At 41.0% G+C, this 22277-nt stretch overlaps 1 protein-coding gene across 1 annotated transcript in view; it reads right to left on the reverse strand.

Annotated features, from left to right (window-relative positions):
* Positions 1 to 1448: 1448 nt before the first annotated feature.
* The window catches only part of rgs7b (regulator of G protein signaling 7b), an 80704-nt gene continuing 59875 nt past the window's right edge, over positions 1449 to 22277 (reverse strand). The window contains exons 7-18 of the mRNA XM_036524676.1: positions 19606 to 19670; positions 19147 to 19223; positions 18822 to 18903; positions 13360 to 13434; positions 13157 to 13255; positions 12594 to 12655; positions 11872 to 11982; positions 11078 to 11203; positions 9538 to 9724; positions 8234 to 8323; positions 4101 to 4137; positions 1449 to 1830 (exon numbers count right to left, since the gene is read on the reverse strand). Coding sequence (XP_036380569.1) covers positions 4117 to 4137; positions 8234 to 8323; positions 9538 to 9724; positions 11078 to 11203; positions 11872 to 11982; positions 12594 to 12655; positions 13157 to 13255; positions 13360 to 13434; positions 18822 to 18903; positions 19147 to 19223; positions 19606 to 19670 — 995 coding nt within the window. The 3' untranslated portion in view covers positions 1449 to 1830; positions 4101 to 4116. The remainder of the gene's footprint in view (positions 1831 to 4100; positions 4138 to 8233; positions 8324 to 9537; positions 9725 to 11077; positions 11204 to 11871; positions 11983 to 12593; positions 12656 to 13156; positions 13256 to 13359; positions 13435 to 18821; positions 18904 to 19146; positions 19224 to 19605; positions 19671 to 22277) is intronic.

Below are 22277 nucleotides of genomic sequence, written 5' to 3' on the forward strand. Positions count from 1 at the left end.
TCTACACAGAGCTGATGTGCTAATACCACTGGGACAAACACCAGGGACACCCCACGCTTTCATCCCAAAGACTCGAGTCCAGCCCAGAATAACATACTCCAACCAGCAAACCGCACAAAAGCCCTTCATATGAGCAACAGATGAGCCTTTCTGCCTCAGAAACAGCCATGTTTATTTCCAGAGTCAGTGTCCCTAATGCCCTTCTCTCCCACGGCTCTGCTTGTTGTGAGGCAATACATGCTACAATGTGTTTTTAGCACATCCATAATTGTTCCACTTCATAAAATGTATGTAGATGAAAGCTGAAAGATTATCTGTTGCTCTTATTTCCCTGTTTTTTGGGGGTTTTTTGGAAGGAAAAATGAACTGAGACATATAATGAATATTTTAACCCACATTGGGAGATATCCATGATATCTCACTGGTTTGCGTAGAGTGCAAATCATTGAACTTTTTTTCCCCAAATTAATAAAGGCGTATCGAGGAAATCTCTCCATCACAGCTGCAGAGTTATTTCTGGATGTTTTTATTTGGAATGTATTTACAGAAGCACACCTCATAATTGTGGTAACCATAACAACCGTAACTGGCCAACAACCGGTGAATAAACAATGTAATGCATCTACAATTGACAATACAGCTTTCTTTGGACCTTCGATATGTTTCGAAAAGACAAAAATGATCCAAAACCCAAACCAGAGCCATCCACTCCTGTCCTTCATGAGAGGGATGAAAATCACGTTTTCTCCCATTGACAAAGCACTGGAGTGGAGGGCCAGTTTCTCTATAATGGAGTGACTGGTATCACACACAAATTATTGATTACTTTAACTGTTGAGTTTATTTGTCTCACTGGCCATTCAGGCCAATTTCCAAAGGGAGACCAGCATGGGCAATTTGCATATCATATGCCACCCTCCCTTTTAAATTTATCCAAACCGACTGGAACAACCTTCTACAGCCTCTCCCTTAGGAGAGAAGCTGATATATGGCAACTGTCAATTCTGTTTTCCAGTGTAATGTATAACCCACCTGTGAAACTGGCAGGTAAAGCCTTTTATTGGTTACTCCTCCCCTTTAAAATGAGACGAAGAAGACCTGGAAACCACAACAAACACTGTGGCTCTTCAGAGAGCCATTTGTTTAAAAAAATGAAATGAAAACACACATGTAAACAGATACAGGGCCAAGTTTAATACATCTTAAGTAAAATGTGTCTTTAAATATGGTATAAAAATAAATAAATGCAGGAGACAGTAACAAAGAATTACAGACTACATCGGACAAAGACACAGCTTTTCAATTTTTAAGAATGTGGTTTACAACTGCAATGAAAACTGTGCTAATTTTTATAGTGCAATAAAAATGCAAATTAAACTTAACAAATGCATACTCTGTAATCTGTTATTGTGGCAGGTCAGTGATTCAAGACATCCTATGCAGAAGCGTTTTTGTTGTTTTTTTTTTTTTCAAACATCTTTTAATCATCTTTTGGCTTGCGATGGACACAGACCCAGCTGATAGGTAACTGAAGAAGTGATAGGACAAATGACTTTTTTTGAAGGCATTAGTGGGTTTAATGTCTCTTAAAAGTCCAAAATGCCTTTTCAAACACTGAGGGCGAAATGAACCAAAAATAAATAAAACAAAAAACATAAAAACCTCAGTTTTTTGGACATGCAACATCTGGTCTACTGCCAAGTGGTTCCTCTCGGCGAACAGTAGACTACAATATTGTAGAAATGACATGGTCCTCTTCCAAGCTAAAAAGTGACTGTATTTTAGCATGATTGCACACGACTTGCTAGCCTTTGAAGTAAGTGATTTTCCCTAAAAGAAAGAGGAAAGAAAGACTGATTGGTATACTGGATAAAACATTGGGATCGCCTCAACATTGCTGACCCACCTGGTTGTCACATACAGTATTACAAGATCTTAATATGTGTTGCTGATGGTGACTAAATAGAAGATTCTTAGGACCCAGTCTCAGAAGTGAGAAGTTTCTCATTGCTTATTTATCACTTTTTTGGGGCAAAGACCTGAACAATTTGAGTGAATTGTCCCATTATAGATAGACTAACTTCACTGTAAAGAATCAAGGGGCTTCACTTCAGAGTGCTGAAGTAGGTAAAATCATTCAATTATTAATGAAGAAATGAGCTCAAATTGAATAATGTTTTTCATGCTTTGGATGTAAATTGTCACAAAACCTACGGGCTATATAACTTTGTTATTTTATGAGTATGGCGATATAGCACCATGTGCTAACACTTTTTTTTCAGTGAAATACAGTGAATATCTGATCCTACATTTGTAGGGCATGCCATACAAATAGCAGATATCATTTTCATATTTAAAGATAGCGCCATCTGCACATTTGCAAGATAATGTGTGAATGCTTAAAGAATGAGGATCTCTAAATATTTTAAATATGGCTAGAAAGGTCACAGAAAAGGATAAAATTTGTGACATAGACACACATTGTGTGTAAAGGAAGACACACAAGTACTGACACACACACACACAGACTCACATGCTAATCACACAAAAAACCTTCTGATGCAGGACTGGTCTTCCTGGGGTCCCCATGGTGTCTAATGACCTGTCACTCATCAGTGCAACCACCAATAGGGAATTTATTGGCCATTTTATGTGTTGTTCTTTGGCACACCTTAGGAAACTCCCTGGGAGTTTAACGTAAACACATCTTATTTTCTTAAAAGAAATGAATGACTGAATGTGATATATTTCCAAGACAAAAATGATATTTAGCAGGTAGATCTACCTGTGTAGATCTACCGGCATTATCTTTGCTGCCTGAAAAGTTGCACGTTGAAAGGTCTCGTCAAAGGTATGCACATGCAGGTGAAATACTGTATCATGGTGACATCAGGAAAACCAGAACCCAAACATTTAACAGAAACAACAAGGAACATCTAAATAAAATCTGTGTTTTATCACCCTGCATTAAACAAATTGGATAGGGAAAAAAATATTCTGTTCTGGGATTACGATTACTGAGAAAGACTAAATACAGCAATTGCCCCTGCTTATATAACCTTGAATTTCCTATTTTGAAAGCTGCAAACCATTTCAGAGGATTGATATGAGTAAGTGTCAAGTGCGTGTGTGTTTGATGCGGCTCACTAAAAACCCACACTAAAAATCACAAAACTGTACACATTATTTGTGTTGATTTTTGCTGCTATTGCTTGTTTGATTAAGTACCAAATGTGTCTCTTTCCAAACCAATCTGACCATTGTACAATGGCCAAGCAAGTTTCTGACAGGCCAGGGAGTAAATATAAGGGGTTGTAATTAACTATTTATCTTCCAGGAAATTACTGCCAGACCTTGTTGACCTTACAGTGATTCTTAATATTCAGATCAAAGGTTCAGCTGACAGAAATGAGAGTGAGGCCAGAGCTCTGTCAGGAACTCCTTGCTGTACCATCACAGTCCAGATATCGCTTTGCACTCAGTTGCCCTCAGCACCTCCCCCTCAAAATGCCAGTGAAAAATTGCTGAGCCGCCAGTTCGAGGTATCCCAAATTTTTGCTTACCCTCCACTGTGCCTTTCAGCTGGATATAAATGCATGTCAACAGCCTGCATTTCAGCCCCATGGCTACTAATTATACAGTGACAGTTAGGACATGTGATAAGAGGTCACCTGAGAAATATCATTCTTGCTGTGTATGATTACTCCAGTTTTGAACCACCCCATCCCTGCTTCTACAGCTTACTTGCCCAATACAATGATGGTTTCCATTAGATTGGCTTTGCTCTATGCACCACCATGGCAGACATTTTTGTGCTGTTGTTACTACTCAAGGGATGGGGGTCAGTGAGATATACATGTATATATAGTATATAGATATATAGTATGTATTTAAAGGAAGTTTTCTGATCGAAATGTCCTCAAATAAAATCCACTCACGTGACAAGTGTGTAAATGGCACTGTGAAAACAACGTCAAAACAAAACGACACCAGAGAGTGAAAGGGAGAGAGAGAAAGACAATGAGAAAGAAAGGGAAAGACCCAAACGGACACAAGAGAGAGAGACAACATAACCACTAAGACTGTAGAATTGACATTACCTGGAAGCAATATCCTTCAAAATAAGTTCTTACTTTTCTGTGGACAAGGACAAAGCACATATATGAGGGGAGAGGGCACATTTGGGCATTTTCAGGGAGAATGAAATCCATGCAAAACTACAGTGGTTGACATACACAGTTCCTTTAATTGACCAGATCCTGTCCTATTGCAAAAATGTGCTATATCTTTATTCATATAAGTAAATTAAGGAACTGTGAATGGAAAACGTATGGGGAAAAAAGCCATGAATATTGATGAGGAGTTCATTCCAGTGAAGAGAGAAAAGACATCTATACAGATTTTCATATGCCAGATCCAGCAATTGGCTTGGTAGCCATACACATTAAGCGAAAGTCTTATATTGACCAAATAAGTTCTGGATTAATGAAAATATTCTAAACACAGTAAAACACAGGAAAATCCCTTAGTACAATATGGCACAGAGGTAAAGTGGGGGAGAGGCAAATCTTGATCTGGACCTGAAATGTAATTGGTCGGGTGTGGATCATGTGAGATTTAGGATAGTGTGATAAAAAGGGAAGAGGCATCGCCTCCACACCCCCCTTTATCAGCACACACTGTGGTCTGGACTCTGGGGGGAGCCAACTGGACAGAGCATGTCCACTTACCAAATTATGAGCGAATTTCTGAAATGCGGATCTGTGATCCTCAGTGCTTTCCAACTTAAAACAAGCACAAAGAAAAGAAAAAGGACAAAAAAAACAAGAACAAACGTACAGATCTGCAGAGGAGGAGAGAGGGGATGGGAGGCAAGCAAAGCTTGGTGGAGATAAATAGGCCAACTGAGACTGAGGTGGAATCCATTCAAACAAACGCAGATAAACAAGGAGTAATCTGGTGATTACAGAACAAAACAAAACCAAAAAAAAAAAAACTCTGCCAAACACATTCCTTTAATCAGACCAGCAAATCATAAAACTGCAACGGATCAAGGATGTAACAACATTAACACACACTGAAGGAGACGCATGTAACACAAAAGTCAAAAGAGGATTTTTTCCTGTAGCTAGACGGACAAGGCATTCCTTTTTTGCTTGTTACTAAAATGCTTTGAACTTAAAGTTTTACAAAATGGATAGTTCCGATCTGTTGTTCCCACTGATCACGTTTCACTCCTGCCGTAACAATATTCCAAGATATACAGTACCACATGTAAATGGAATTTTCAAGCTTAGTTTTAATACAAGTACGTACGGAATGCCTGTCGCTTTTATTAAAAATCATTGTTGGATGAACTTGAGCCTAACATACTTAGTTGCATATTTAGTTACTCAGCTAACTACATAAGAGGAAGAGGAGAGTCCAGGTGTGACAAGTTTTATTGATTAGACGAAACATCATTCATGTAGTGCCTAAACACACCAATAGTCATGCCAATATAATGTTAACTTCAAACACCTAACAAACTCAAACTAGGTTGCAAGCCAGCACCACGCAGAGCGCTCACAACAAATTTATTGGAAAATGTCACTTGATAGCAGGAAACAGTGCTTTGATATCCTGTCCATCTGAATGAAATGTGTGCACCCTAAAAACAGAGACCAACTTCCTGTACACACCTATCTCAGTTATATTAATTGTCAGTGTTGGGGAGTAACTAGTTACATATAACGGCGTTCCGTAATTAAATTACAAAATAAATGTAATTGTAATACGTTACAGTTACTGAAAAAAAATATGTATTTAAATTACAGTTACTAATCAAAATGTTGGTGATTACAAAGGGGTTACATCGGACGTGGGTTAAAGATCTCCGGCTCCATGCCGGAAATCCGGTGTGTAGAGATTTTAGATCAGGCAAAGAATTATTACTAGCGTATACCAGACCTGAACACAATTCTATTAAAAACTATCACTGACGTGGTGTTTTTTCGGATGAGTTTTAACCAAGTCTGTTTAGGTGACGTACTGGCACTGTTCTTATCCAATCGGCAACTAGTTTCAACTTTCTGTGAGGCGGTGCCAGGAAGTATTTGCGGGGACTGTATCAGATGATTACTGCGAAATAGGCTAACACGCATTGAAATAGATGGAGCATAGAAGCGAAACTTGTGAAGGTTGGCGCAGACATAAGCACAATAGAACGGGAGATGAAAAATAAATCTCGATAGGCTTGGTTAGATGAAAACGGTAATGACGGACAAACATTCGGCTTATGTTGTCACAAATTAAACGAGATTGGGACCTATATGGGACAGGCAGCAAAAAGGCATTGTCTCGGCATGATGCAGATCCCTCACACAAAGCAACTGTTCTGGCTCTTTGTCAACGTTGCTGGGAGCTGTGGCCACTGTAGCTGCTGCTGCTTCATCCATCCAAGACCGCGTGTGTGCAATCATGAAGTCCATGTTTGTACATTTATAGCAGAACATGACCTGTCTTTCAGGATAGCGCCAGCGCTAGTGGACCTGTGCAAAACATTCTCACAGGACAGAACTGCACTCTCCAAACTTAGCGTGTCAAATACACAGGCCAGCTACCTATCCACTCACAGCATTGCCTGTCACATTAGCTTGTGTGCTAAACATTTACGTTTACGATTCGACAAACCGAAACATGGACGGAATTCTCAATGTCTTGGTCCGATTCTATGATGATGACTTGGACAAAGTTGTAACACAGCATCTTGCTGCTCGACCAACTTTTACAGAAGCTGCATTTTTCATTTTTAATAGCATTAAAGAAAAAGGGAAGCACTTTTAATCTGAGCACTGTAATACAAAATTGTATTAATAATTGTATTCATTTTTTTCCAGTCCAGTAGGCTAAATATTTATTTTTAATCTCCTTCATGACAAATTAATTGCTATCTAGCTCACAGACGCCTTTTGCATAGCCGCACCTCCATTTATGAACCCTTTGATAGAAAATCTTAGCTAATGGTAGTCCTTCTTGAATAGTGATGTAGATAGCCTATGTGAGATCTAATAACACTCACTAACTTAATTCAGCATTGTGTTTTCATTAAATATTAAATTGGAGAGGTCATTAGGTTGTGAAATTTCAAGGTTGTGAAACAGACTAAATTAATGGTCCTAACTATGCATACTGTGCTTTTTTTTGGGCACACAACGATAGTTGTTGCCAGTTTGTTTGTGATCTACATACGTGTGATTTGTTTTGGTGGTTGTGCTTTAAAATCAAAACTTCCGATCTTAATTCAAGTTATATTGAAGAACTTTTAATAAAAGTTTGACAGTAATCAGTGTTGAGTACTGTTGTGAGGTTTACACTGCCTGTTTTAAATTTATGTTTTTAGGACTTTTCAGCTTTTTTGCCCAGTTTAAAACATTTGTTAGAAAAGTAATCAAAAAGTAATCAAATGTAATAAGTTACATTACTTTGATGAAGTAACTAAAATACTTATATTACTTATTACATTTTTAACAGGGTAACTAGTAATCTGTAATCTATTACATTTCAAAAGTAACCTTCCCAACACTGCTAATTGTAGCCACAGTGAATGGATACTTTTAATTGTTATGTTACAGATATTGCTAATCAGCTATATTAATTGTAGCTACTGCATATGGATCGTTATGCAGCTACCGAATCCCTCAGCACTGTCAAGTAACATTGGTAATGGCACTATAGCAACAGTAGCATAACAAAGTTGGTAACTACTTTCATTGGCAGAATGATGTTTCATGTAATCAACAAAACTGGTTAAATTTGGTATATCCTCCCACTTTATGTAGCAAAGTACCAAACCTTAAGTTTAGCCAACAATGGTAACCGTTTTATAAAAGCATCATGGCACAAAAACCCGTGGTATATCACGTTATGCTTAACAGCACCCCCTAGCTGTGCCAATAGTCATGACATACCACGGGTTTGAGTATTTAATAGACCACACTGACAAAAATAAAACTGGGACATGACAGTGGAGGTCTGCACACATTCCCTCTTAATATGAAGTCAATGATAGCATGCTCTTGATGCACACTGATGAAAGCTCTGGGTCATGCATTAATGCCTGCAGAACACGTTTGGTGAAATTTTGCTTTGTCCAGAATGTCTCGGTTTGTAACCTTCCATTGATCCAGAACTTTAATCTCACATGCAGCATGGCGGGACTGAGCGTAGTCTCTCAGCCATGTCATGCCTTCACCTTTTTCTTGGCCTGTAGCAGCTCCTGGTAGGCACTGGAACGGATGAAACGACTGTAGGAATCACTTTTCATCAGTTTGTAAATGTGCTCCTGGGAACAAGAGAAGGACAAGAAGTCAGGACATGGGTCATGCACACAGATTGGCCAGCACTGCCTTTTTGACTTGAGCAGCCATGACTCGTGACTAGTCCAACCCACACCTACACCTCCACACATGTCGACCACATGACATACATTTTGGCCAAAAGCATTCATAGGACCACAAAAGCACCAGTGAACCTGTACACCATAAAATGAAATGAGATAAATAAACCAACATTCCAAATAACTCATTTTTTTATCAGAAACCACCCCTCCCAACAGCAGCTGAAGACAATGAATCCTAGACCTTGGCCAGATAAGAGATGACATGATAACTGTCTGCTTTGACAGACTAAAGACATATGGTGCTATCTTGTCCAACTAGAGGTACAAACGCATTTCAAACTTGCAAGCAAATAACCATCTATACATCCAGCCAGCTCAGCCATCCTGCTCTGTATTCACAACAGTCATATCCAGCCTGAGGCATTTATGATGCTAAAAACAGAAAGTTGGAGCGAATCCTGACCCTATAAGTCTGTAGCAGGATGTTGCTCACAGATAGGCCACTAAACATGCTAGTTAGGTCATTATTGGCAGGGCAGCTTCCTGCAATGGGCTTTCAGATGCTGTTGACTCCTGGCCTGCCTGACATGCGATTGGAAACAAACTTCATCTAGTCTCAGCTCAATCTCTATATTAGTTATGCCCTGTTGGGTACACTCCTTCCTGGTTCTCAGTACAGTACCAGTACTCATAGAAGGGTTTTTCTTTCTTTGTGTATAATTACAACATTTTAAAATAATAGTAGAAACTTCAAAACAACAAAATAACACAAATGGAATTATGCATTATGACTAAATCAAAACTCTTTTATTTTAGATTCTTCATAGTAGCCAAAAAATTTTTTTTAATTAAAATTTTCTATTTTGGAAAGAAATTCATATATAGGCATCAGCTTCACTATTTATATTTGCCTAAGACACAAATTTCAAGCATTTAAAGCATAAGTCTTTAGGATCAAGATGTCTTTCAATGCATGTTTCCCACTATCCTAATCAGGTGTGTCCAAATGTTTGACTGGTACTGGATATCATGCACCCGTATTGATAAATGCTTCCTCTGAAAGAACCCTTCCAGGAGGAGAGACTTAAAAATCTCAAAGCCTCAAAGTCTGCTGTCATCCACTCCAGCCCTCATGAGAGGGCTGTTTCCTCCAATACCTGCGCGTCCTCAAAGGCATAACGTCCGGGATCCTTCACATTCTGCGTGGTTTTGTCGTAGCTCTTAGAGTCGACGTTGATGGCGCTAGGAGCACCAGGAGCCAGGAACTCCTGCCAGATCTCCTGGACCCGGGTCGGGACCTCACGGATGGGCCTCTTCTTCAGTTCCTGAACAGCCAGCCAGAACCTGAGCAGCACAGCACATAAATCAGTAAAACAAGGCAGTGTTAAGCAATTTTCTTCAAAGAAAAATGACCTCCAGCCTAAATTAAAAGCTCCTCTGCTCCTTCTCCAACTTGGTTATTGTAAAATAATTGAAAAAAGTGACACAGTGATGCATCCTATTGTTGTAACATTTCCAGCTTAGTTACACTGTATGATGAATGTGACTGTACATAAGAACACAAAGATGAAAGTGTCGCTATTTCACTAAATTTGATTTGAGGGAGCGTCAGTGGAAATCCTAGGTCAGGTTTAGACAACGTATTGGTCATTTCTACAAAAGTAATTGAGTTTCAGTAATTATATTTTGACTGATATAATGCATGAGGAAGCTTTTAGCGGAAAGTCAGTTCTTATTATGTGCCTTTTCTACTGAAATGCTTTCCAAAACAACAGCGCATTTAATGATTGCCAGTTCTCCTCCAACATGGCTAAGCACATTACTACCAGCAGGTGGCGCTACATAACTGGTCATATTTAAACCGGCACGCATGCTGAGGGGACAAACACAATTGGTGATGTTGAACAACACCAAAAAAGGCAATTGAATTTGTAACAGTTCATTTTCTCAATTATACTCTCTATTGATTTTACAGCTAAGCTTTATGTTTCCCCCCTTAGAATGCCTGCAAGTTATGGCTCCTTAACTGTCAATCGAGTGTTAAAAATCAATCCATACAATCCCGATCAACACAGCCCCAGGTGATTCTGCTGCACCGATTAAATCATTTTCGAGGTTACTTGGGCTCAAACTAAGCATACAGATAAACTAAATGATGTATTCATTTGATAGCAATGAACAGGGTGCAAAAAACAAAGACTGAGATAATTGCTTTAATTCCCTTTTATTATTGAAACAGTTATAATTAATTAACTGTATGCTGATCATGCCGCTTCTTTGGCTACAGCCTACTTGCAAGTATATTTGGTTGGAAGAACGCCATGCTGGGTGTTTTCACATATTCCAAAATATTTGTAAAAATTTAATATACAAAATACATTCATTATAAAATAGATGTTAAAATATAACCAACACATTTTGAAACACCCATGTAATATATAACATTTTGATAGTAGGAAATGTACATTTAGCAGAGAAATTTACATACATGTAGGTTACATTTTTATCCATTTGTAAAGCTGGACATTTACTGAGACAATTGTGGGTTAAGCACCTTGCCCAAGGGTACAACACCAGTGCCCCAGTGGGGAATCAAACCAGCACCCTTTTAGTAATGAGCCCTGCTCCTTACCGCTGCACCAAACTGCTGCCCTATTATTTTCACCTTTTATTGCCACAGCTGGTGATGTAGTTTACCTCAGGTTTTCAGAGCTGAACTCTGACTCCAGGAACTTCAGGAACTGCTCTCTACCGACAGGGTCTTTCAAAACCTCGTTGATCCCGAAGCCCCATCTCTTCACTCTCTGCTGACCGGGCTCCTTGCTGAAAAAAACACAAAGGAGATGCACTTAAATTCCAGCCACACGGCAAGAGTGACATCACCGCACTTGTGTCACTGGCGACTTCAGTGACAGATGCTTACGGTTACGGTGCCAGCCTGTTTTTTTTTTTTTTTTTTGCTCACAGGGTAATATTTACCCCATTTACTCATGGACTTTGGACTTCTCCCAGCCAGGTGATGGCAATTAAATGGAGAAGCGTGTGTGGCAACGTTCCGGTCGACACGTTACGTCCGGCATCGGGCAGGGGTGTTTAGTGGCGCTAACGCGGCATGAGCAGGCAAAACGTAAAACTAATGCCAAATAATTGTCTGCCAATCATCAAAGAAGGGACCTTTGAACATGTTTACCTTTCATATGGGGGGTCTCTAAAGGTGTTGGCACATGCAATAACCAACCACTATACTGTCGGAGGCGGCGATAAAGTCATTCCGCTGTTGACAGAGCAAACACAGTCACGGGTGTCACATGCAGTGTGCTGAGAAGATGCGGATGTTGTCCTGGCTCTGCTGAGGGGACATCGCAGGAGCGTCGCGCTTCGGTGGTCCGCTCCGGCCGCCGTGTAAGGATAGCGGCGACTCGTCCCCCAGCCAAACCTTGCAAGAGACAGAGCCGAGGCGGAAGTGGAGGAGCCGCGCCCGGGAAACGCACCTGGCCTCCATCTCCCAGATCGCCGTGTCATCCGAGATCCAGGGGTTGGAGGGATCAGGTGTCGTGAGGAATGGGTCGAACTCGATGTACTGCTCAGTGTAGCTTAACAAACTGCAGAGGAACGGCAGGGAGGCAAACACTGATGACTGAAAAGGTTGAAAATCAGGGCCGCACAATGGAAACCAAGTGACATTACAGAGGGCAGAAATAAGGACCCATGTAGCATGTGATGGAATGAACCAGTGAAAGAAGCTGAACTCTTGAAAGACAGTTCCAATTCTCTGAAAAGCAATAATAAAAATGAGACAGACGGAATCATGCATGCACATGAAGGAAATTTGTCAATCCATCATTATTGACCCATAGTCTTCAGGAGCACTTCAGGTTAGTCTCAATGCATCAATGCATACTGTTATAATTTACTACCTTAAAAATGGAGCATATGATTAATTAAAGTTTTTGTAATAAGTCAATGAATATTTTACCATTTGTATGAATCATATTTAAACTGTACATCCCGTACAAGGGTGGTTAATAAATGTTTGGTATATCCAACCAAATACTCTCCCTTGGTTCACCAGTCTAGACTCCCTTCAATTAACTGATGGATGATGTAAGCTTCATGATTTAAGTGGTTAATGGGTGTGCATGCTTCCCCTCAGAGCTTTCTACATGGCAATAGGTCTGATTCTTTGAATCACTAGGGGGGAAAGACAACCTACCTTTCTGCAACCTTGGACATTTTCAACCGATGCCTGTCCAACTGCACTTGCCAAAACTGTATCTGAAAGTGAGATGGGAAAGAAGTGTCAATGTGTCACGTTGCATTAGCGTGACTAAAAGGGAAATTTAGATCACTGATATGAGAAAGTTGGAAAGATACAGTCAAGGGCACCGGTTTCCACTCAGCTCCTCTGGGAGTGGAAAGGCTGCCTTTGCTCATACAATCCCCTTTTGCTCTCTCAGAGGAGTGTGACACACCCTAATCTACTACATAATGGATTTGATTAGAGGACACCTCCTCAACCGGGGCAATTTGCAAGCCTTGCAGTTTCACATGTTATCGTATTGATACAGCCGGCCTGTTTTACTGGCTCCGCTTCAGCAAAGCTCAGGGGAACAACAGCGGTGTCAGACTTTTTTTTTTTATGTGACCCTGCAGTCCCCTCCCAGCTCAAGTGTACGGCCTTAAAGCTCACACAAGGAAGAGGTCCCCGTGAGTGACGGGAATTCCTGAGAGAGAGCATGAGCATGTGGTGATGTCACAGAAGAACGGTGAACTAACCTTGTCTTGTAACTCCTCCTCCGTGGGCTGCCTGGCCTCGGGGGCGGGGGTGTGGGTGGGGCTGTGGCTGCGGATGTCATTCTGAAGCCCGTAGACGGACTGCAAATGAATTCCGACAGAGAGAGACGATGACGTCAGCGAGGCTCCTTGCCACAGACCGTCACAGTGAGCCCGGCACAAGGTTGGTTGGCTTATTACCGTACCTTTCTTGTTTTGTGGGGCTGCTTCATTCTTGAGGATTTCTTAATGTCGGCTTCTGTCGTGTTTACACACCCGGGCTACAAATCACAATCAAAAACAAGTCCTTCAGTTAAAACATGTGACTGAATGTTCTGTCATATGCAGCCTTTCTCAGATATATGCTGTGCTATCGGCCCCATATCCTGGTCCCTTTTCAGATATTTAGAAATAATGTCCTGATACTGGGACGAGAACAAGCACAACAAAGCCAGGAGCACACACACGGCATGATGCAGTATCATCATATTGATGATGTGAGGCGTTTGGTCCAAGATTTCTCATCACTTGTGTCACAGTGTCATTTAGACTTGCAGCATGGCTTCAGAGCAGAGACTGATAAGTAAGCATCTAATGCAAGGAGACATTCCATAAATCATCATCTCTTTACGCTGAAGAGCTTGACCTGGTTTCACACATCCATAAATCAATCAAGTATGAAAGAGGGCTCTGTCCCTGCCCGGGTTAACGGCACGGGCTGGGTGTCTTTGCTTGGTGTCCCAAGGTGATGGATGCCTCGGTAAGCCCATGGCGTGCATGATGCCCAGGGACAACTGTGACAAGACAGGAAGTGTGAAGTGTGAACGGGGAGAGAGAGAGAGAGAGAGAGCGCCTCAGACTTCACGCTACAGTGAATATCACTCTCACATTCAGCATGCTTCTGTTCATTTTGAATGCGGCAGAGAGTACAGATTACTGGGGCCCACACGCTGCCTCTCTCCAACTGACACTACACTCCCGTTCCCATGTTCCCATGCCCCTCAAAGCATTATGGGATGCCCACTCAGTTCAGCTACCTAGCATGCACATATGCTACATATGCATGTTATAGAGGAAGATATGAGTCTCAAGGCAAATGCATCATTCCAAATAGAATCGTTTTGTACCATAGTTCTGTGCCACTCAAGGTTACACAGATAAAAAACTGAAAAAAAAAATACTTCTGAGAGGTGACCATGTTGAATTTTTTCATAAAGTCCCTGGTTAAGTCTGTAATTTTCATTTTCCCAAGCATTTTATTTTCATATCAAGACCCATTAAGATGAATCATTTGTACCAAACATGTTCTGTGGTGGTTTCAATAAGTACTACAAATAGTGGTTAAATAAGTCATTTTTTATGTAATGATAAAGCGGCAGGACAAAAAAAAAACATTACAAGAAAGCGCACAAGATATTATGTGACTCATCCAGTCACTGTTCAAATGGCTATTTCCTCGGCAGTACAATATGTGCTCAGTCATTTCAAAACTATCAAGTGACTAATAAACAGCAGAGCTGGGGAAAAAGGAGAGCTGCCTACACTTGCACACACGAGATCTTCAGCCTTCCATATTTCTATTAATACTTTGCCTTGCCTTAACAGTCCACTTCATCTCACTTCACAGTTCGCTACACTGGCGTGAGGCACGGTGCGTTTCATTGACGCGGGGTTACGTTGCCGTTACGGCTGCTCTTATGTTGCATCTACGGTGGCTTTGTGGTTCTTTTTCGAGGTGCTTCCTATCCTAGGAGATTTTTCTTTTGATGATTGTTTTAAGCACCATGTTTATGCTCATATTATATCATATTGGCGCGTATGCTTACCTTAACACTGTTTTTTAAGATAGTTGTGTTATGTCACCAATGTGTTACTCGGGACTCCATGGTTAATCTCTCAGCTCTTGCAACACTCTAAAAGCATCTTGTCTTGCTAGCTATGAGCTGTGAAGTCAATCTAGTTAAGACCATCCACTAAATAAATAAAATTTATATGCTTAATATAATGCATATATATGCTGTGACTACAGAAGAAGCTCCTAATTATCCAAATTAAAAAAGAAAAAGAAAATAAGGCCAACTGAGATTCCTTTCTCTCTAGTTTTCCATTTAAAAAAATCTTTTAGCTGAATATATGCTGATTATTCTGTCATCTTGATGCAAATTGATGCAGCATTGAGAGGACTCAAGACATTACCTATTTAATCATGACCTAAAATAACCTTCATTTAATTGGATGAACTTGAACAGTTGATGTAATAAAATATTCATTTTTGCACGAAACACATATCTCTGACTATTGTTCAAATATTTTCATTATGAACCCGGTTCATTAAATCGAACGTTCTTTCTCCATACAAAAATACAGCCCTGTCCTGCATTAATGAAACTACAGGGAACAAAATCTTATGAGCGTTTTTGCATTCTTGCATGCATGTAATTTTCATAAGACATCATGAATTATTCAGGTTTAATTTCATGCAGCATGCTTCCACTGTATGTTTTGGACTGGTTTCACTGTGTAAGTGGGACCATTGGCTATTACTGTAATTGTTTAGTTTTGATTGGGAAATTGGAAGATATAAGAAAACCGTCAATGAAGAAGTGTAAAAACTCTAGATTTTCCTGCAGAAACTGCACTTCACAGACAGTCCGTAGAAAGAAACACCTGACTATCAGGCCAATATCAAAACTTATTATATATCTGTACCATGATATATCCCGATTGAAACAATGTATCCAATTTTTAGCAGGAAAATATCCAACACATACCTATTTTCTGTTATATCAAGTTATTGTTCCTATCTAATCAGGGGCAAAAATATGGCGGGCACTGTGTTTGTGTATTCGGTGCCCTTCATATGAAGGAAAACTTCACTTGCCTCCCAGCTTTTTGCAAGGAAAATGCCCATGTGTCCATGCCAGATATAACCATGCTATAATGCATGAAGACTGACACATCGTTTGGATATCAGCACATGATTCTGTTTGGCAAGGTACTGTACTCCTCCAGCAAAGCTTGAGAGAGTGAGAAGGTACTGAAACAGGGCAAGTCTGCAGTGGGAGCAGTTACATTTAGGAGCCAATCATTCACCGTGTAGTTAGCCAATTAATTTCAGGAGCGACGGGCAGCCCTTTGTAAGTGCACTGGGCTTTCAGGCAGTGTGGTGGAGCAAGTCCCTGCTCTGCGATTTGCTCCGCTGGCGATACAGAGAAGGAAGGGGTTCCAGATGCCCCCCGTCCCCGGGCGTACTCCGTAATGCAATCAAAGTCACATGGCACTCACTCGCATTATGGGAAAAAACGCGGAGAGTGCATTTGATGCATTAAACATCTCCCACAGTGCTCCAGGGCGCACAGCGACCAATCAGGGGAGGGATCGGCGGGGATGAAAGAGGGGAGGCGATTAACAGAGAGCCCCATTTCTTTTTCAGATGCTCACTGGGCCCTGTTTAGTTTGTCTAAAAATTTCATGGCAAAAATCAAATACCATGGGATACACTGAACCTGGTGTTTCGGGACTGTGGATGTTACTGCATTTTCACCGTGCATTTAGTAGACCTCTGCACGAACAGCAGCAGGGAGACATCTCTCAGTATGAAGCATCTGACAAGCATACGTATTCAGTAGAATTCATTTGCATTTGTAGATGCTAGTTATGGAGTAGTTGCAGTCTTGTTGTAACATTATCAATGCAAAACGCTGAATTGTAGCAGTCTACTGAGGGACTTATAATGTGCATGAACTTGTTTGGTAAGCCACTCTTGAGATCTGTAGCTGCAGGTTGAGTCCCACTGTAACAATGTCTTCACTTTTCAAGCAATCTTTTAGCATTTAGCGTTTCCTCTCCATTACTGTAGATAATTCCATGGACAACAGAAAACTGAAAAATCTCTTAGCATATAAGAACTTAGCATCATTCTCGCAACGTGTTCATCTGCCGTTTAGAAATAACGAATTTCGTGAGCACTACATTATGTTCATGACAGCTATGCTATGTTCTACGACTCAGGCACCAGGATTTGGAAATATGACGGAAGCACAACTCGAGCTCGTTAAATTGTTTGCGGCGAAATTGAATCTGCCATTTCCAATTTAACAGCGCAGAAGTTGATCTCGTAGGCAAAGCAGAGTCCAATTTAAAACTCCATCGACCACACACTGACACACTATTCCCCACTGAGTACTAACGAGCTAATGAGTGCAGAGGGCTGAGAGACTGACAAGGACACAGAACGTGTGCACTTGCAAGCGAAAAGCCCTGTGTTGCGATAACATCGCTAGGACCAGGGGGCTGTGCATTTTTCAGTTCGCACACACACTGGTCTTACGGATGGAATGATGCGGCCGTTTCGCCGTTTCGCTCCCTGCGTACGTGTGGTGAGACAGACATGCACGCACATAGGCACACGGGAAAACTACCCGGGAAAAACACAACGGTCCACTCAACTAGCGCATAACGCCCTCCATACAAGCTCATGGGAAAACACTGAAAAGCTTATCATTTTATCAGGAACGACACGGCTATTTTATTTAAGTGAAAGGAGTGAAAATAAGAGAATTGGAAATTTCCTGAAAAGGTCATAAATGTCAAAGCAGACACAAAAAAAGGAAACAGTTCTAGCAGAGTGTTTGCAGACAGCCGTTCAATGACGCTAAAGGATTACAGTAATTATCTTCACATCACAGCCTATAATTGAACAAAAGAAGCCAGCCTTGACTCAGCTTTTGGTCATTAGCTATCACTTAAGACCTTGCCAGTAATTGGTGAATTAAGCCCCCAATACATTGCAATGAAGCTGCTTTTTGTTTTGCATTTGTCTTCGCATACACGTACATATTCGGGAAACAATACCTTTTAAAACTGTTTCCCAATTAAATTCCCCTGCAAGACAATTTTCCATAAATGTTCACGAAGGGCAAATCAGGTGCGGTGCAAAATCGATACCAGGCCACACAGCCAGAGAGCTGAATCAATCCATTCAGACATTCAGTCTGACGAGCTAAAATGCATCCTTTGCAGCATGTTCGGCATCGTGAATGTGATGGGCACATTATGCAAAGGCACAAAGACACTCAAACACACATACACACAGACACAGACAAAGACAGACAGCCACACACACACACACACACACACACACGCACACGCACACGCACACGTACACACACAGTGCAGAATGACTGAGGGTCAAGAACCCAACTGTGACAGCATTAATGTCCTGAGCGCCAGAGATTGTAGGACCGCTTCCTAGCTGAGGGGAGGAGGGACCTTAAAATATGCAAGTCAGTGCAAGAAAAGCAAAGCAAATCTCCCCTACCCTCCACTGAAACAGAGAGCAGTCGAGACAGCAGGTCTGGGCGACAGCGTCCCATCAGCCCTGAGAGGACCAGGCAAGGTCACACACACGCGCACACTCACCCCCTCCACACACACACACACGCACACCCCCTCCACACACACACGCACACACACACACAGGCTGATCTTCACTCCGCCCTCCCCTTTCATTAATCACACCTTCACCATAGGATGCCTGGCCCCTAACCAGCGCTCCATCAATCCTGCCCCACAGTGGAGCAGCCGGAAGGTAAGGTCTCTGACACGTACGTGACACACTCTAAATTCCAACCTTTTACTAGTGGCCAATAAGGGCGGGGAGACTTACCACTGGTCTGTGCACATCCCAAAAGGCCCTTTCTTGACTGTCGAGTATTTTCCTTTCAATTTTGTCTCTTTTCTTGTCCACTCTACACACAGAACAGAAGACAAGAGTAACCTTGATGACAACAGAACTGACAAAGAGCCTGTTATTATGGAGTAGTATGACGGCATGAATATGGTTCTAGCTTTTGTTCTCTTGACAACAGAGATTGAATCAGAAGAGAGTGTTGACAGAGCGCAGAATGTGTGCTGGAGTTATTACCCAGAATTCTGTGTGCACACTCGTGGCCTTTTCAGCCAATCAGCTTTCACACACACACTCCACTTACTTTGCTTGTGCTTCCGCTTGCATAAATATAAACTCCCATTTCCGAGCGAATGCTCTCTGTAGTCTCGCTAAGCTCTCCTGAAACAGACAGAGGTGAGGGGTGAAGAGTATGACTTCAGGGTTTCACCCTCTGGACATATCAAATGGTATTTAAACTGACTATAAAAACCCATCATTTATTCAAACGCCAGCATTCTTTATCATGTTATAACAGTGTAGGTGCGTGGAGAGTAAGGCGCTAAAATATGAAGCACCAAATGCCAGCTTTTGTCTTTATTCTTAAATGTCATTGTTTCTTTCTTAAAGAAAAAATATCACATCAAACATTCTTAAAAAACAGCAAAGGAAAAAAAGAGCAGTCACTACAGAAACATCTACATTAATAAAAATTCATGAGTATCAGCAAAGATGACAAGGACGGTCCGGAGTCGGGTGGGGTGGGGAGGAGAAGAAGTCTTACGGCCTCGTAGTCAGCGAGCTCCAGGCGGGCTTTGTTTTGCATTGTTCTTTTGCAGAGGTAAACCGCTGAAAGAAGAGAGGACAGAGGCAATGAGCGGGACCAGTGGAGGGGAACCGCGCTTTTGCTGCCACGGCTGCCAGCATGACTGCTCCCTCCTCTCAGCGCCCCGTTCCAGCGGCGGGCGGCCCGGGCTGCCAGCCCAGGCACTCTCCCTCAGCGCCAGAGCCTTCCTGCCTGCTGTCTACACAACAGCTCCATCCCAGGCAAACAAATACTCAAAGGCCGTTCAACAGGCATTTCTGTTTTGGCTTCATTGAGGTTAGGGTTTAAAACAAAGATTTGATTTTGGAGCTCTACGCCTGAAAACCTCCAACCATCTGGGAGCATCTTGGAAAAAACATTACAGATCTGATTCTTCAAATTTAGGACAGGTTTTTTTTTGTAAGTTCTGCCTCTTTTGAGCAGAAAATGTATCAACAGAAGTTAGATAAACCCAAGGACAAATGGGGGAAACTTGTTGAAAACTGAATATTTGTGGAGATTTAATCAGCTGCAATCAGTTTTTGGAATCTGGTAAAGAGATTAACAAAGAAAAATTAAATTACATTATAGCCACTGGAGTAAGTGTTTCTTCAGTTAAAGCCATATTTGACTGCAAAATCAGTACTTTGCCTCAATGAAGACACAGGCAATAGAATCACAAAAAGAAAGATTCCAATAAAATCGGTGGGAGGGAGAAACACTTATTTTGAGCAGCCGACTTTTGTGCATTTAAAAAGGGGGTTGATGTTTCCACAAGCCGCAGAGGCAAACTGTCTACTTCCACAGCTTCACACTGTCTATTGATTTGGCTGATGTCTTCATTCAAGGTGTCTTACAATGTTCACCGGTTTCAAAATACAATGCCTTACACAACGAACAAATCACTCCTTGCTGGAACAAAGGCGTGACAGAGAAGAGGCATTTGACAAGACTTCATAAAGACCTTACACTATAAATCACACTGGTGTTTGCTACAGAAACGCCCCGAGAGAATACACAACCCCTGTATGCCAGCAAAAAACGACAGCGCATAGGCAAACCTAAGCCCTCAAAACTCCAGAAGCATGTCCTTTCTGGTCAGGTGGCAATTTGCCTTGATGGATACAGATGAGGACCAATTTAATGCTGTTAATTTCCTTGTGAAGATCTTGCTGGGTGATGATGTGAGGTTAGAAAAACAGTGAAAATATCCCATTCCTCATCACCTCTCTCAGAGTTCACAAGTGATCATTTTACAATATTTCCACACAGCCAGCATTGTGTCTTTATCTGTTCGAAGCATAGTTTACAGAACGTGTACAGAACATCTCTGAGTTACAGACAGGAACGGTGGGTAAGTATAGATACAGTACCAGTCTGTACACACCTGATTAAGATAATGGGAAACGTGCATTCAAAGACATTTTTAGACAGATATAAATAGAGATAGTATAATGAGATATAGTTTTGATTTGTTAATAACACTTTTTGGTCACTACAAAATTCCATTTGTGTTATTTCATAGTTTTGATGTCATTGCTATTATTCTATGTCTATACTGTTATTTACTGGTACCATATTCATCTTCCAAAAAATTACAAGCCATACCTGGCCAATACAACTCTTGACATGTTTTCTAGCAATCCAAACACGTCGTCATTTTCCTCCGACTGTTATGGTGCAGTGCCTTTATCAGAACCCTGTCGCGATGGGATGCTTTTGCCTTCAACAGAGTCCGTGATCGTGGAAGACGCCAATGCCATTCCTCAGCACTGACGGAATTCATGAACCACAAAAGTGAAGTCCTTCATACGGAGGGACTCAAGGGCACAGCAGACAACCGCACTGCTCGTATCATTTGTTTCCATAAAAGCGGCATTCTCCAGCCATGAGCGAGGAGAGCCAGGGCAACCGTATTGCTGCTGATTACATCAGGGCCTGCGTTAATGTAAACCGCCATTTTCTTTCTTTTGGGAGCGCCTAGAGCTGCTGCCCATGGCTTTGAGTTTTGTTAAAGGTTAAGCTACAGAATCACTTACCATCACCATGGGGTTAGAGAAAGTATTTACAATAATATGTTAGAAGATTTATTTATATATTTTTTCTGTATTCATACAGTACCAGTCAAAAGTTTGGACACGCCTACTCATAGAAGGGTTTCCTTTATTTTTACTATATTCCACATTTTAGATTAACAGACATCAGAACTATGAAATGGCACAAATGGAATTTTTGCAGCAAAAAGTGATAAACAAATCAAAACTAGCTTATATTTTAGATTCTTCAAAATAGCCAAAAAATATTTTTTTAAAAATACTTTTTTTGGAAAGAAATTCATACATAGACATCATCCTCTTTATCTGTACTTGTCTACGAAACAAATTTGAAGGATTTATGCATACATCTTTAGAGAAAAATGTATTTGAATACATTTCCCACTATCTTAATCAGGTCTGCCCAAATTTTTGACAGGTATTCTATGTTCATTGATTTTGTCATTTGTTTATGGTGAAAAATATACAAATTGTAAGCTTCATTCCAGCTTGCTTTCTTGCTAAGGAAAACCACATTCATTTTGTCTAATATCAGATAAATGAGATGTTTGCATGTTGTGCTGTGGTTTGAATTAAGATGTATTTAAAAAGATAAAG

The sequence above is a fragment of the Megalops cyprinoides genome, chromosome 1, assembly GCF_013368585.1.
Source record: "Megalops cyprinoides isolate fMegCyp1 chromosome 1, fMegCyp1.pri, whole genome shotgun sequence".
NCBI classification, from domain to species: Eukaryota; Metazoa; Chordata; class Actinopteri; order Elopiformes; family Megalopidae; genus Megalops; species Megalops cyprinoides.